This window comes from Myiozetetes cayanensis, unplaced genomic scaffold (assembly GCF_022539395.1).
Source record: "Myiozetetes cayanensis isolate MyiCay16 unplaced genomic scaffold, myiCay2020 scf1, whole genome shotgun sequence".
In the NCBI taxonomy this organism is placed as follows: Eukaryota; Metazoa; Chordata; class Aves; order Passeriformes; family Tyrannidae; genus Myiozetetes; species Myiozetetes cayanensis.
The window spans coordinates 130,070,228-130,084,195 of record NW_026086604.1 but is presented as its reverse complement, the minus strand read 5'-3'; the positions used below and the strand labels follow the sequence as shown (position 1 = coordinate 130,084,195).

General features: G+C 41.3%; 1 protein-coding gene across 2 annotated transcripts in view; it reads left to right on the top strand.

Annotated features, from left to right (window-relative positions):
- FAM171A1 (family with sequence similarity 171 member A1) overlaps positions 1-13,968 on the top strand; it is an 88,191-nt gene that overhangs the window by 39,443 nt on the left and 34,780 nt on the right. Inside the window, exon 3 of one of the 2 annotated variants that reach the window (XM_050328085.1) lies at positions 11,351-11,578. The exons of the other annotated variant lie outside the window; for it this stretch is intronic. Coding sequence (XP_050184042.1) covers positions 11,351-11,578 — 228 coding nt within the window. The remainder of the gene's footprint in view (positions 1-11,350; positions 11,579-13,968) is intronic. 2 annotated transcript variants of the gene reach the window in all.

Genomic DNA, 13,968 nt, shown 5'->3' with positions numbered 1-13,968 from the left:
TTATGTTGCTAGTTGTTCAGTTTTCATACTCTCTGCTGGTCTGAGTCACGTATACACGCCTTCCCCATGCTGGTCTGGGAGACATTCCCATCTCTTAATGAACTTGGAGAAAGATTTGATCCACTCAACTGTGGTGTAGTCAATTGATTCACTCAAATGACATAGCTGTTCATCTAATACAAAGGCCACCCTTGGGCCCCATTTGTATTGAGATACAGTCAGCTCTGTTTGCCGCAGCTGTGCCCAGTCACACCCTGCATTATTCCCTGAGCTTCAGGGCATGTTGCCCTTGCTCATCTCCTTTCAGCCTTCTTCTGCCATTTATTGGCCAGTCACAGCACTTTACATTGAGATTGATCTTTAAAGAGAACAGATAATTCACCGATCTGTTTGATGAGCTGGGATTCATTGGTCTTCAGCATTTTGATTTGTGAACCCCAAGAGTCCTTCAGCAGAGTGCCATCCCCTTCAGACCCCCCTTAGAAAGGCACTAAACAAATACACTTCTCCAAGTTACATTCCTACATTCCCAAAGCTTGGTTCATGGACCTCCAAACCTTTGTTTCTAGCTACAGAGGTAGTCATAGGAATGTGATAAGCACCACTGGCAATCAGAGCTGCAAGGTGACTAAGAAATGCAAAGGTATGTTCCAGTGCTTTTCCCATTAGGGAGAACAATATAAGGTGTATGAGCAGCTTATCAAACCCCTGGTAAGTGTCACTCTTTGTTTTTTATATACAATGGGTCTGTAAGAAAGATGAATGTTGCAAGTGTAACTGTAACTGCACTTTCCCATTATGACTGAATTTCTGGAAGAGCCGGTAACTTCTGATTTACATAATTGACTTCCAGTGTGGTGGAATAGAAAGTAACTTTTTAAAATTCACAGTTTTAGTCTGATTATAATTTTTTTTTCTCATGAAATCTTAACAGCCCTAAAATTAATCCCCTGCCAAGAATTAAAATCACCATGGCTGTTATGGTAATTTAAACTGACGCAGGTTTTGGTTGCTGAGTCAGTTATGTATTCTCTGCATATATATGCAGTCATCATAGCTGAAGTATAGACAGTACAGCAGCCTGGTTCAAAAATATTAATTGAAAAATTAATTGACTTGGATGAGAAGGCTTCGGTGTGACTGAGATTGGATGAGTAAACAAAGGGAAATAACAAATGGCTGTGTGTTAAGCTGCAAATGTTTTACTGTGTTAGGGTGAAGGGAACTGTAGTGGGTCCTATTTTATTTGAAGTTCTTATTCATTATCTAGCAGAAGATCTAGATCACAGGTTGATTAAATTTTTAAGCTAGTCCAAATGAGGAAATTTAAATACTGTTTGGAACAGAAAAATCTCAAAAACTTGGAAATATAATAAATATTTTTGGAGAATAAGAAAGTTTCAATATTGACAAGTTGAGTGGTGATTGAATCCTAGACTATAGTGAGAAGAAAACAGAAGTCACAGCAAGTGGCATGTAGAAATGTTGATAAAAGCAAGCTTTTTATGGTCAGGAGGAAACAACAGTAACCTCCTCCATCCACCCAGCCAGAAATAACAACAGGATTGTAGAGGTTTTTCAGTGTTCAAGAGCAGTTGTAAACACTGTGTAGTGCCTGTGCAGAAGTCCTCACTGCTCCATATCAAACCCTTTCCTGGCATTGTCACAAGCATCCTGTCCTTATGGAGCCAGGAAATTTAACTACTGTGGTGCCAGCATGCAGCAGTAGAGATTGAGAAGCATTTGGGAATCAGTATGGTGTTTGGGAGTAATGCAGAATTAAGGTCTGTTGCTACTATTCACATCAAATACTGACCTCAAGCTTGCCTAGATCAGGAGATGGACAGGCTTCCCTTCCAAAGTGACCGTCGGGGTACAGTGGAGCTGACCTAATTGCCTATGAACCAGCAGGGATGGTCCTGAATCCCTTCTTTCCCTCTGCCAGTGTTGCACTTGGCCACCACTCTCCACCCCCACACCTGCCTGTTCTGCTGATTTTGGCACTTGGGGCTGTGTTTCTTCAGCAGTTCAACCTGATAACCTGGCACTGAGCCATTTGATATGTTAGGCCAGTGCTGTGCTGGGTTAGTAAAAGGAACCAACACAGTGACAGGTCCAGGGAACAGTAGGACAGAACAAGACAAGGAACAGGAGTCCACGGCCAGGCCAAGGAGGTGGGAAGGGATGCTCCTGGTTTTGCTGTGGAGTAGCTGAACAGTAATACTGCGTTCCTCATCATCCTGCAGAGCTGCCTGCTCAGGCTGGCTGGGCTGGAGGAATGAGCTTGTCACTATGTGTAGTTTCACCTATGATTTAATTTTTTGCCAGCTGGGGATAACCTCTTCAAGTGATTATAAATTGACTACTGAGTTATTTGAAAAAAGGGAATGTGCAAGTACCTAGATAGAATTTTAACACAATAGTTTGCCTCTGTACCTGTAAGGGCTTACATCAGCAGAGTACTGAGAAAAGTTTGCACTGCAGGCTGCAATGGAAATGTGGAGAGTCACTTGAGAGGGGTTTGTTTCAATTGTTACAGTGGTTTGTTTAAAAACAAACAACTCCAGTAAAAATACACTCTTCCAATGTTATATCTAGGTTTGCTTCCACAACAGGTTTTGGAAATAAGTAAACCTAAGATTAAAGCTGCTTGGAAATGAGCAAAAAAAGCGCTTGTCTCCTCCCTGCCCCATTGCATATACATTAGATCACTTAAACATAGAATACATCTGCTTTAAATTGCTTTCATCAGATGCATAATTTTATTACTAGAGTTAGGATAAAGTTGTTCTGAGAAAATGTAACACATCCATTTGTGGCTAAGCAAATCCAATCTTTCCCTTTGCTGCTCCCCCCCACTCCCAACTAGACTGATGATGCAGTAGGTATAAAGTTGGCTTAAAATCCCTCGGAGCTGCACAGTGGCTGAGCTTGATGTCGTGTTATCCTCAGAGCTGATGTTGCAAAATCAGCTGTGGTCTTGTTTGAGTCAGTGGAGAACTCTAATGCTGAGCAACTGGAAAATATCAGTGCATTAACTGTTCATTCCATATTGATCTCCAAACAGAGTTTCAAAGAACTCTATTATGAAAAAGAGGGTTTTAAGCAGGGATTACTTTTTCATGACTTGTAAAGAATACATTATGCGTGTGGCAAGCTAAAGCTTTGAAACTCAACTTCCATCTGTGCTCCATGACAGTATTTTATTTAATTCCGTGTCTAAGAGACAAGGTTTGGAAATGAAATTAGTTTGTGTCATGCACAGTTCCTGTAGAGATCAAAGGCAGACCTGTTAATGCAACTATTGCTATTCATGAGTTTCATAGCCGTGTGAGTTTCAAGTTAATTATAAATGCTTGTTTAATCACTTAACAATAGGGTATCAGAGTCTCATCTGGGCATTATGCGTATAGCTCCCACTTTTTTTAATTAAAGCAAATTCCTACCTTTTTTCCCAAGAAATTAATTTTGGTGGTAATGCTCTAGGCTCTAGCAGGTCAGAATATGCAAATCTTCTTTTAAATGTTGGACAGTTGCATGATGAATGTCTTTATTTTATTATCCTGTAACTGCCCCTCCCTCCTCTTTGAGTACATGGTTGTGTAGTAACCTGGTTGTCACTATACATGGCATAAATTGTTCTAGTTCATATACTAGAATTCTTTTTGTGACATTTTATTAAAATGTGTGTACATTATCCCTAGAAGATAATGTATTTTGAGATAAACTAATGTATTTGTAATTTTAGTTTCCAAATGCTTTGTTTAATAGATTTTAAACACGAAGAAGCAAGGAGGACACCTGTCTGACCTTTATATCACAGACCACTGCTTTATTTGAATATTGAGGATTAAGTCTAATTATCGGATAATTAAGATAAACCATTTCAGTCCCCTGGAAATTAAATTCTTGTGCATGAGAGGAACTAGTGCCAACAATGCCTGAGGCACTTGCAGCAGCAAGGAATATTAGATGAGAAATGCAGATGAATCAACCTGTGCTGCAGAGAAGGGTGAAAAAGCCTCAAATGCCACCTGAGAGCAGCCTCCTTCACAACCTGAGCTCCTGCTTGTCTGCAGAGCTGAGATGAGCAAGATGCACTGTTGGGGCATCACATGGGGGCTTCTCTGTATCAGCTCTCATTGCACCAGCTCTCTGCTGTTTCTGAGGAAGAGCAAGGGGGAGAAATAAAAGGAAAACTCAGAGTCACAGAATCAACTGAGTTGGAAAAGACCTCCGAGATCATCAAGTCCAACCCTTGCTCCAACACCACCATGGTTATCAGACCATGGCACTCAGTGCCACATCCAGCCTCATCTTAAAAACCTCCAGGGACAGGGAATCCACCAGCTCCCTGGGCAGCCTATTTCAATCTGATTATTCTCTCTGTGAAAAATTTCTTCCTAATATCCAACCTGAACCTCCCCTGGCAGAGCTTAAGATCGTGCCCTCTTGTCCTACTGCTGATTGCCTGGGAGAAGAGACCAACCCCCACCTGGCTACAATCTCCTTTCAGGTAGTTGTAGAGAGTGATGAGGTCACCCCTGAGCCTCCTCTTCTCCAGGCTAAACAGCCCCACCTCCCTCAGCCTCTCCTCATAGGACTTGTGCTCGAGTTCCCTCACCAACCTCATTGCTTTTCTCTGGACTTGCTCCAGCACCTCAATATCCTTCCTGAACTGAGGGGCCCAGAAATCAGTCAACTGTGCATTTGGGGAAGAAAGTTCCTTCTTGACTTCTGAGGTGTGAGAGTTAATTATAGACATGACACTGCAAGTACTCAGTGTGCCAAGGACCATACTGATAGTCTTCCCCATGACCTGTAAAGCACAAAAGTGTTTAGCAAATTCAGATTGCAGTGCTAAAACGAAGCACCACAGACAACCATTTGGGCCGGCTTCATAAATGTTCTAAAATCAAGCATTCATTCTCTTAACTCTTAACATTAATTTTAAGCCTTAATTAAACACCTAGGACTAAAATTAAACCTATTAAAAAAAATTAAGAAAATAAATCTTCCCATAGCCTGAGTGAATCTGCCACCTAGTAAGCTGTTTTCTTGTTGCACCTGAATTTGCTTAGGTTCAGCTGTTGGCTGTCTCTGTCAACAAGACTGAAGGTCTTCAGCTGACTTGGTTTTTGCAGTTTCCCTGGTATGCACAGTGATCCAGCCTTTTCTTGCAATAACAGGTCAGGTTCTTCAGATGACCAGTCCCAGGGCTGCTTCCCTGTCCCCTGGATTTTTTTGTGGCTCTCCTCTGAACCTCTGCTTTCTAAATCTTTTCTAAATCTGGGTCTGAAAACCAAGCCCTCTTGTGTGGTCCTTACTAGAGCTCTGACCAGTGCTGACTTTCTTCTTGATACCAGGACTGCAGCAGCCTTCGTATAATTTGGAGAATCACTGAACAGGCAATCATCAGACTTCCTGCATCCTGCCCTCTGCATGGTTGGATTCCCTGGAAATCAGTGGCAGACACTCACCCCAGTTGAAACCTTGGTTACCTGTGGTGGATGGGAAAGTTGTGTAGCACCACTGATTTTCCTGTAACGAGGACCAGAGCCGGTTCTGAATAGGGCCATTGTCTTTGCTGTGAATCTTCTGCAAGGAGATGCTTCTGCTTCTGGAAGGATGTTACATACATATTTTCTTTTCTTCATATGAACTTACTCTACTGCTATTTTGAGGTGTGGTTGTCAGCAGAGCCTTCTTGATGCAGCACATTAGAAAGATATGATGATATGTAGATGCTTGAGTTGGCATCTGTGGCTAGGGGATGGGGAACACTCCTTTTTCTAGGAAAATGTTTTCCTTTAGATAAATGAAAATCCTATTGTTTGGCTGAGGATTGACCTCACACATGGGCAAAAGGTTAAGAGGCAGAAAGGCTTATCCATTTGGCATGTAGGATTCAAAGCCAGGCATGTTGCCAGTAAGCAGAGTCAGAGCAGAGGATACAATTTTAAATAAAGTTCATAATGGCATTTTTTAAATGAGCAGGAAGTTTTTTTTTCTAATCAAAACCTAGATAATTTAAATATCTCTTTCTTTGGTAATATCCTGACATTGTCCATGGATAAAGGACCCCCAAAGGAAAAGCTAAGTGATAATGGCTGCTTGTGTCAGCCTGTTCCCAAAAGAGATCATCTGTCCAGCAGACGTCAGTGGGAGTCTGCCTGACAGAGGGGTGTGTGCACAGAAACCAAATTGCAGAATTGGGATCTAAATAGGATTGTGATCTTTGACTTCCAATCTGTGTCATAGTTTTTCTCTGTTTATTCCAGTATTTGAGATCTGACAGTTTACCTTTACTCAGATCGCTCAACTGAAACCCAAACCCACCAAAAACCAGTGCTTTTCATTATTCAGGAATTTGGTTATAGAAGACAGCACTGATGATACCAGTTCTGGAGGAAACTATTCCCAAACTGAGAGTTCACAGCAATATAAAGAGCAGTTGTGAGTCCAAGAAGGGGTTACAACTGCAGAAGTAGTTGTCTTAAGGTTAATTGTATTTCAGGGGAGGCAATAGGGTTCATAGAGCAGATGGCACAGGAAGGATTGCTCAGAGAAAGTTTGGATTTAGTAAAATCTCAAAAATCAGATTAAGAAGACAGATGGGATTCTGGATTGGAATGCTACTATTAAAGGGGTTTTTTTGTCTTTTTTTCACTTTCTCAAATTATAACCTTGAAGATGCTGGAGTTTTTTATATGGCTTACAATAAATTTGGTACTAGGAAACTGAGAGGGAGTTACACAGTAAGCAGCTGTTTTCATGGTAACTAGTAGTTTTGGTTTACAGTCATTTGAAAAACAAGTAAGATGTTATTGCTTGCAAGAAGACAAAGGAACATAACTGTAAGAGAAAAGACTTATTTGTTTGAGCATATACACACATCAGCCTTGATCTCTTTGTGGAATTTACCCCTGTATTTGCTGGTTTTATTTGCTGTTTTCCCACTAACCCCCTTTTCCTGCTTTGCTTTGGGATTTTTGAAGTAGAGTTGCAGGTTGCACTATTTAACATTTGTGAGTGGCTCATTCCTACCTGCACTTCTAGAAAGAGACACACAAGCTTTTTGCTTGATCATCTCAGAGGTCCTTTCCAACCCATCTGATTCTATGATTCCATGATTCTTTTCCTGCGGTTTATTTTCTGGGAATGAACAGTTATCATAAGTGGCTCTTGCTTGGACATGAATCTTTCCTGGAAGAATATAATGGCAGGGCACATGCTAGTGGTGCAGGCAAATGACTCTCCTCTCTTCCTGTGCCCACCTGTGCCGCACTGCAAGCCAGCAGGGCAGCACGTGGCAGGACAGCCAAGGTCCGAAGGAGTCACATTCACACCACACTGGTCAGGAACAGGGTTATGGCTCAGGCATGGCCTGTCCTGAATGTGGCTGGCTTGTCTGGGGAGATGAGAGAGATCACAGCTGCTCTGGGTAAATTCATCAGCCTGGGGTCTGTCACCTCAGCCACCTCTGCTTTGCTCTTGAATGAGAGAAAGTCAGCACTTTTCGCCCTTATGTCCCCTTACATCCTCCAGGACCTCACTAGTAGTACAGAGCAGAGCTCCTTCACAACTTAGTAATTAAATATTCTCACTGTACATACAACAGTATGACAAATCTGTGGGAGAGTGAAGGAGGCTTCTCTTTAGCAGTTCACATTCTTGGAGTTTACCTTCTGCACCGCTTTCAGTTCCCTGCCTCCACTGTGTTCCCCGCTTACTGCAGATGTCCTTCCTTATCTGAGTTCACGTGTCCTTAATTCTGTGTGACCTCCTTGCTGTAAAACTCAAGAATAATATATCTGTTTTGCTGAGAGTACCTACTAAAAAGTTTGCCAGATATTTTTAAACACTCTATTCCTCAGCTAACAATGAGTCTTCTAAACAGCCTTTTCTGATTAATTTCTTGTACTATACCTAATGTTTCAGTCTAAGACCTCCCTCTTAATTTGAGGTCAGGCTGATCTTGGGTCACTTGCTGCCCCTACTCTTCTCTCTTATTTCCCTCCTTCAATCCTCCTGATCTTCAAGAAGTGTCTGAATATATCCCAGCAATTATGAAACTGACTGTCTCTCTTCATAGGTTGTTCTCATCACATCAGTGTTTGAGATGATGTTTTCTTCAACAATTTCCCTCCAGTTTTAAGCTTTTAATTCCGTTGCTGTGGAAATTACAGTGATAATGCAGGGTTTAATGTTCATGACTTTACTGCTGCATCAGATAAGAAAAAAAAGGGAGCTGTTGTGTGGGAGAAAGCTCTGAATTAAGCAAGTTGTATACATTTCACACGTATGTCAGGGAAGTTAACACATGAAAAGGAATTAGGGTTGTTCAGGGTGCTAGAATTTTCTCTATCTTCTCAGGAAAAAACAAGTCTAAATGTCAAAAAGGAGGAGATAAAAAGCTCAGTGTCTGATCTAGGGACTGTGGTTTGGAACAGCAGTTCCAGTCTGTTGCCTTTCAGGACATCAGTCTTCCATCTTGGATGATGACCTTAGTCATTTCTGTTTGGAAAGAGGATTTTGGAAACCCTTGAATCCCTCCTTCTCAGAAAGAAAGAAGGATGCAGGAAGAAGCCTTTACATACCTATGAAGTGAAGGATAAAGGAAGTTCCTACCAGAGATACCCATGGCTAGCTCTCTGATTTGAGAAGAGAGACATGGATTTGTGTATACAAAAGAATTTTATCAGTTTTTGTCTCTTAATCAATTTTAGTAGTAGTCTCTATTCTAGAATTTTGATTGTCTATAAAGAATTAAATAGGTTTGATACTTCTATTGTTTTCTGACCCTCTTCCTTAATTAATATTTAATATTCCAGAGCTCCTTGGTTGCTTCTTGTATGTGGTTGTTTTAGAAAATGCTAACCTTATATGTTACTGAAATTGCTAACAGCAATGTTCAGCTTGTCCTGTTCTCTTGGTTCTTCTTTAATGCATCACCCATTATTCTTAACCTCATCTGTTCTTCAGCATTCTTTGCTAGGCAATTCAAAGTGGAGAATCCTAAGAGCACAGCTATCTGCCTTTGGATCTAAGCATATAGCACCTTTTGAAAATTATAATTTATATTGCCTTTTGTCCTCACATTTGTAAATATGTGTACGGTTTGTAAATGCATAAATACATAAGCTTTCCTCCTTTGATTAATGTGGCTGCCTTTCACATGCACAAGATACCACAAGTTGCTTGGTGGTCAAGGCAGGGTTTCTAAGGAGACACTCTGTGTGTGCTCCACAGTGTATGGACTCAGGTTTTCAATATACATTGTTTTCTTTGACTACTATATGCAAAGCTTGGAAGAAGTCCAGAATCTTTAATAGCTAGAATGTATTTCATGCTGATCCCATCTAAATTGGCATCCTCCATTGCCAAGTTCTAAAGTGAGGTCTGTGATGATGATGAATTTCTGTAATGGGGTTTTTGTTCAGGGTTGCCCAATATTTGTATTTTCAGTACTGCAGGATGCAGACAGATGATCTCAGCTTATAAAAGAACCCATATCTTTCTGGCTCAAATGCCCTTAGGACAGATGTGCTGATATTTTTGTATTAAATTCTGAGATCCTTTTAAAATTTTATGTTGTTACAGTATGTTTCTCAGCATACTCAGTTGTGTCATTTCACTATTGAAAGTCAAAACACAGATTTTGTTAAGCTCCTTGTTGTTCTTCTTGGTGTTATGTCTTGCCATATGCAAGTTCTTAAAATTGTAAGGCACAGTAGTAATAGAACAGAACTGTACCACCAATACTGTTCTGTAGAAATCAGTGCATTGGTTTTAAATATATATGAAAAAGAGGTCATGCTCTCTTTTCTGGGCATCACGTGCAGAAATGAGTTGCACATGGAGTGTAAGCATCTTGCTTGTGAGAAGTTTAAGTCCCTGACACAAAAAGAGCATTGGCAAATACTCTCTACTACCCTGGGGAATGAGTAAGCTGATGTAGAGGACTTCATGCAAAAACAACAGAATTTTCGAAAATTAGGGTGGGAATGAGAGAAAGGGGAGAGTGGGAGAGGGAGGGAGGTATTCATTTAGGAAAACAAGGCAATTGGAAATGAAAAAAAAACAAGGAGTGTCTTGGTAGAGGCATTGGATCATTGCATTCAAGTCATAGTTATTGCAGAAAGGCAACAGCTGCTACTTTAGAACATGAGGCAGAGGAACTATTGCAAACACAGAAAAATAATCGTAGAGGTGGAAGAATGCCTTCCAGAGGGACTGTCTTGCACAAGCCAGTCCATGTTATGTAACAAAAGCCTGGTGACACAATGCATGGAGTGCCCAGAGTGGGCAAGTATTGAACATCTGGAAACATTTAAACTAGTAATTAGTTTCTGGAAAATATGGCAAATTACTCAAGGAAAATTGAGTCCATTGTGCTAGCTTCTGAATGCATATCTGCAAGATGTACGATTCTCCTGGCTGCCTTAGCTGTCACTTCTTTGCTTCTCATGTTCACCAGTAGCATGTGGGGACAAAGGATACAGTAGTGTCAGGGCTGACAGGCTGACATGCTAGGGGCTCTGACATTTGGGGAGAAATGTCACAGAAAAAGGGCTGATGAACAGAGAGGAGGATGAAGTGTTCCTCTCTTCCTCACTCTGCTTCCCACCTAGTTGTCCTGTGCTTTGAGGACATGGACCTGATCCTGTGGGATTTCACCACCTTGGTTAGACATCACCAGGGAAGTCCTGTGCCAGCTGGGACAACCTCTCCCACCAGAGTTCAAAATCTCCTCTGTAGCACAGCCTGCTTCAAAGTCCACTTTCTTCTCAGGCTTCTGTCACAGCAGATTTCCTCTGTTTGTTTACTACAGGGAGAGAATTGTTTTGGGGAAGGGGTGAGGGAGCACAGCGCACTTCCAGCCTTTCCCTCTCCCCACTGGTGCTGGAGCAGGCTGGCAGGAGCAGAGGCACCAGCAAAGCAGGGACCTTACATGCTCTCCATGGCTAATACATGATGTTTGATAGCACACGCATTTAGAGTTGCGATAGTACTGTGTGATTGGTGTGTTGCCCATCAAACATGGCAATATGGGTGATGTGCTGCCCAGCTACATGTGGGTCACAGGTGGAATACAGATGCCCCCACAGCTGAAGTTAGCGGTCAGGCAATAATTCAGGACCTGGTGTTGCCTGTGGCACAATCTGCAGTGTCTCTGAAGATTGCCTGCCTGAAATGGAGAACTGCAGGCCAGTACAAGAGGTTGTATGTGGCATCAAAGTGTCAGAGCCCGGTGTCTTTTCAGTCATTGGTGTGCCAGCATGTTCTAACTTCTGCCTCCTGCAGCAGCTTTTCAGACGATAATCGCTGTGGTTGTTTGTCATTACAGAAGTAACGCTGAAGGTCCATGTAAGCGATGCCAGCACACATCAGCCAATAACTGAAGCCTTCATTGAGATTTTTACCAATCAGATCTCCATTGCATCTGGAACCTCAGGAGCAGATGGCACTGCCTTCCTCAAGTTTCAGTATAAGTTGGGCAATCAGCTGATAGTGACTGCTAGTAAACATGCATATGTGCCAAATTCTGCACCATGGAAACCTGTAAGATTGCCTGGTAAGAGATCTTTATTTTTGTTCTGAGGTAAGATTTTGCATCTAAAGGAAGTTACACAGTTTTGTATGATGTGTTTCAATGCTTGAGATCCTGGGTGGGAGGAGAAACATCTGCGCCTTTCAAATATAGTAACATTTATTCCTCAGTTAAACTGCAGCATCAGGGCTGTGCAGAGATTCACTCTCCTCCTGGCTTGTCCTCACTACAGTGCTACATCAGTTTTCAAACAACTGTTGGTGCTCTTACAGCTCCTTAGGAAACGGAAATCCATTCCAGATCTTTTTCTTGATGGGAACTCTGTTTCCAAGAGCTTTGTTTCAGCAGCTGCGAGGCAGCTCTCCCAAGGTGCAGCAGCCACTGTTGCGCTGTAGGCTGTAGTGTACAAAAAAGTCCTGCCCGTTTAGTTCTTGGCCATGTCCATAGCACAGTTTTAATCTGCAGTTATGTTATCCAGATATAAAGATTTTTAGTAACTTAATTACCGTGGTTTGTTTCTTCCACAGGCAAACAAATATAACAGCAATATTTGCATGTTAGTTTTTCTCAGAATGCCTCTAAATTGTATGGAAAGAGGGAGACTTGACATTAGTTGTATGTGAGAGAAAACTGAGTCATGAAAACTTACTCCTGTACCACTAAATAGAAGAGATTGAGGGCGGCTTTCAACCCTTGAGATATAACATCTATATGGAGGTCACATCCCTGGTTTCATCTGCCTTTCCTCTAATCCCCAGGCACAATTAGGGTCCAAGTAATTTGGGAACAGTCCCGGCCTTTATTGTACCCAAATCACACCTAAATATCACCTCAAATTTGATAATTAGCCTGGGCCAAAGCCATGACAGGTTTTAAGTGCACTATTATTTAAATAGTATACATGTTCCCAGGGCAGAGTTGAATTCCGTGTCTTGGCTGTTTTATTTATTAATATCAACATAGCCAGAAGGACTGCGTGACTTGCTGCAAGGTCAAGCAGCAAATGTATTTTCAGAAGGGGAAAGGAACGTGAATCTCTTCAAACCCAGAATTATGCTTTAGGCATTTCAACGTGCTGTTTACTTATCTGCATTCACTTACTTCAGATAAGATAAGACTGACTTCTACATTTTCTGTCCTGTATTCTGCCATGTTTTTCAGCTACTTAATGGAGCCACAGCAAAGACTAAGCCAGGCTCTTTGGGGTATAGTTAAAGAATAAGAAGTAACTGAAATGAGTTGCAGCTAGGAGAGTTTCAAATTAAAAAAAGGCAACAATTCTTTACAGCAGCAGTAGTCAAAGATTGGAATTTTACAACGCAGAAAGGCTGTGAAATCTCCATCTTTAAAGACATTCAAACTCTACTGGATACCCCTCTGCTTGGTGGAAGCAGGTGACATCCAGAGATCCCTTTCAGCCATAATTGTTCTATGACTGTTTAAAAATTTCTTTGGCCTTTGTTTTTTTCTATTTAAATAAGATGAAATGCAGCTCCCTCAGCATACTTCATTTGCTTCCTTAAGACAATCTTAAATGAGTAAAGCATGCAATAACCTTTTCTTGCCTTGTGTCTCTTATCTTTCTGACTCATACCCGGGATCTTTTGAATGCAATGTACTCTTCCATAGCCTGGAGTTTGTTTGTTTAGGTTTTTGCTTGTTACTTTTTCTTAAATACTGGTTTTGAGGCAAGAGAATAAAACAGGGCATTTTTGGTTTAGTAAGTCATTGAAGTTTAAAGAGCAGTAGTTGTATAGGTTCCACAAAATATTTCTTTCCATGGCTGAAACATGAGCTTAACTCAGAAAATGGATTCCTTTCACCTCAGATTCTCACCCATTGAAACCAGTAGGTAGTTTACCATTGATTTAATTAGAAGTAGAATCCTTTCTTTTGCTTTCTGTACCTTGAACTTAATCCTTTCTTTGATTAAAGAAACAACAGGTTACAATTTGATACACCCCATGAAGATTTAATAGGTTGTTCTTAGAATGTCCTGAAAAGGGACGTGGCATAAAAGTTGAGGCCCAAGATACTTAGGCTGTTATTTTTTGTATTGACTAAGATGCCTAAAAATCTTTCCAATGACTGTTTGTATTTAAATGCCCTGTATTTAAAGGCCTATCATGCTTGTAAGCAGCATAGTAGTTAGAAGTTTTGAAAACTGAGCCAAGTTGTCTTGTTGTTATTTTTTTAAGCTGGTTTGAATGATGGGGAACAGGCAGCATATCCCAGTCTTCATTCTGCATTGTGCAATCTGGGCACACCCATACAACTGGATCCTCACTTCCTGAGAATGCCTTTTGACAGTTCTAGGAGCTCTCACCCCACAGAGCAGATTCCCCACTCGGAGCAGCGTTCCACCTGTGGCAGTGTTTTAAGCTGATGTGCCATCCTATGTGCTCTGCGAAATG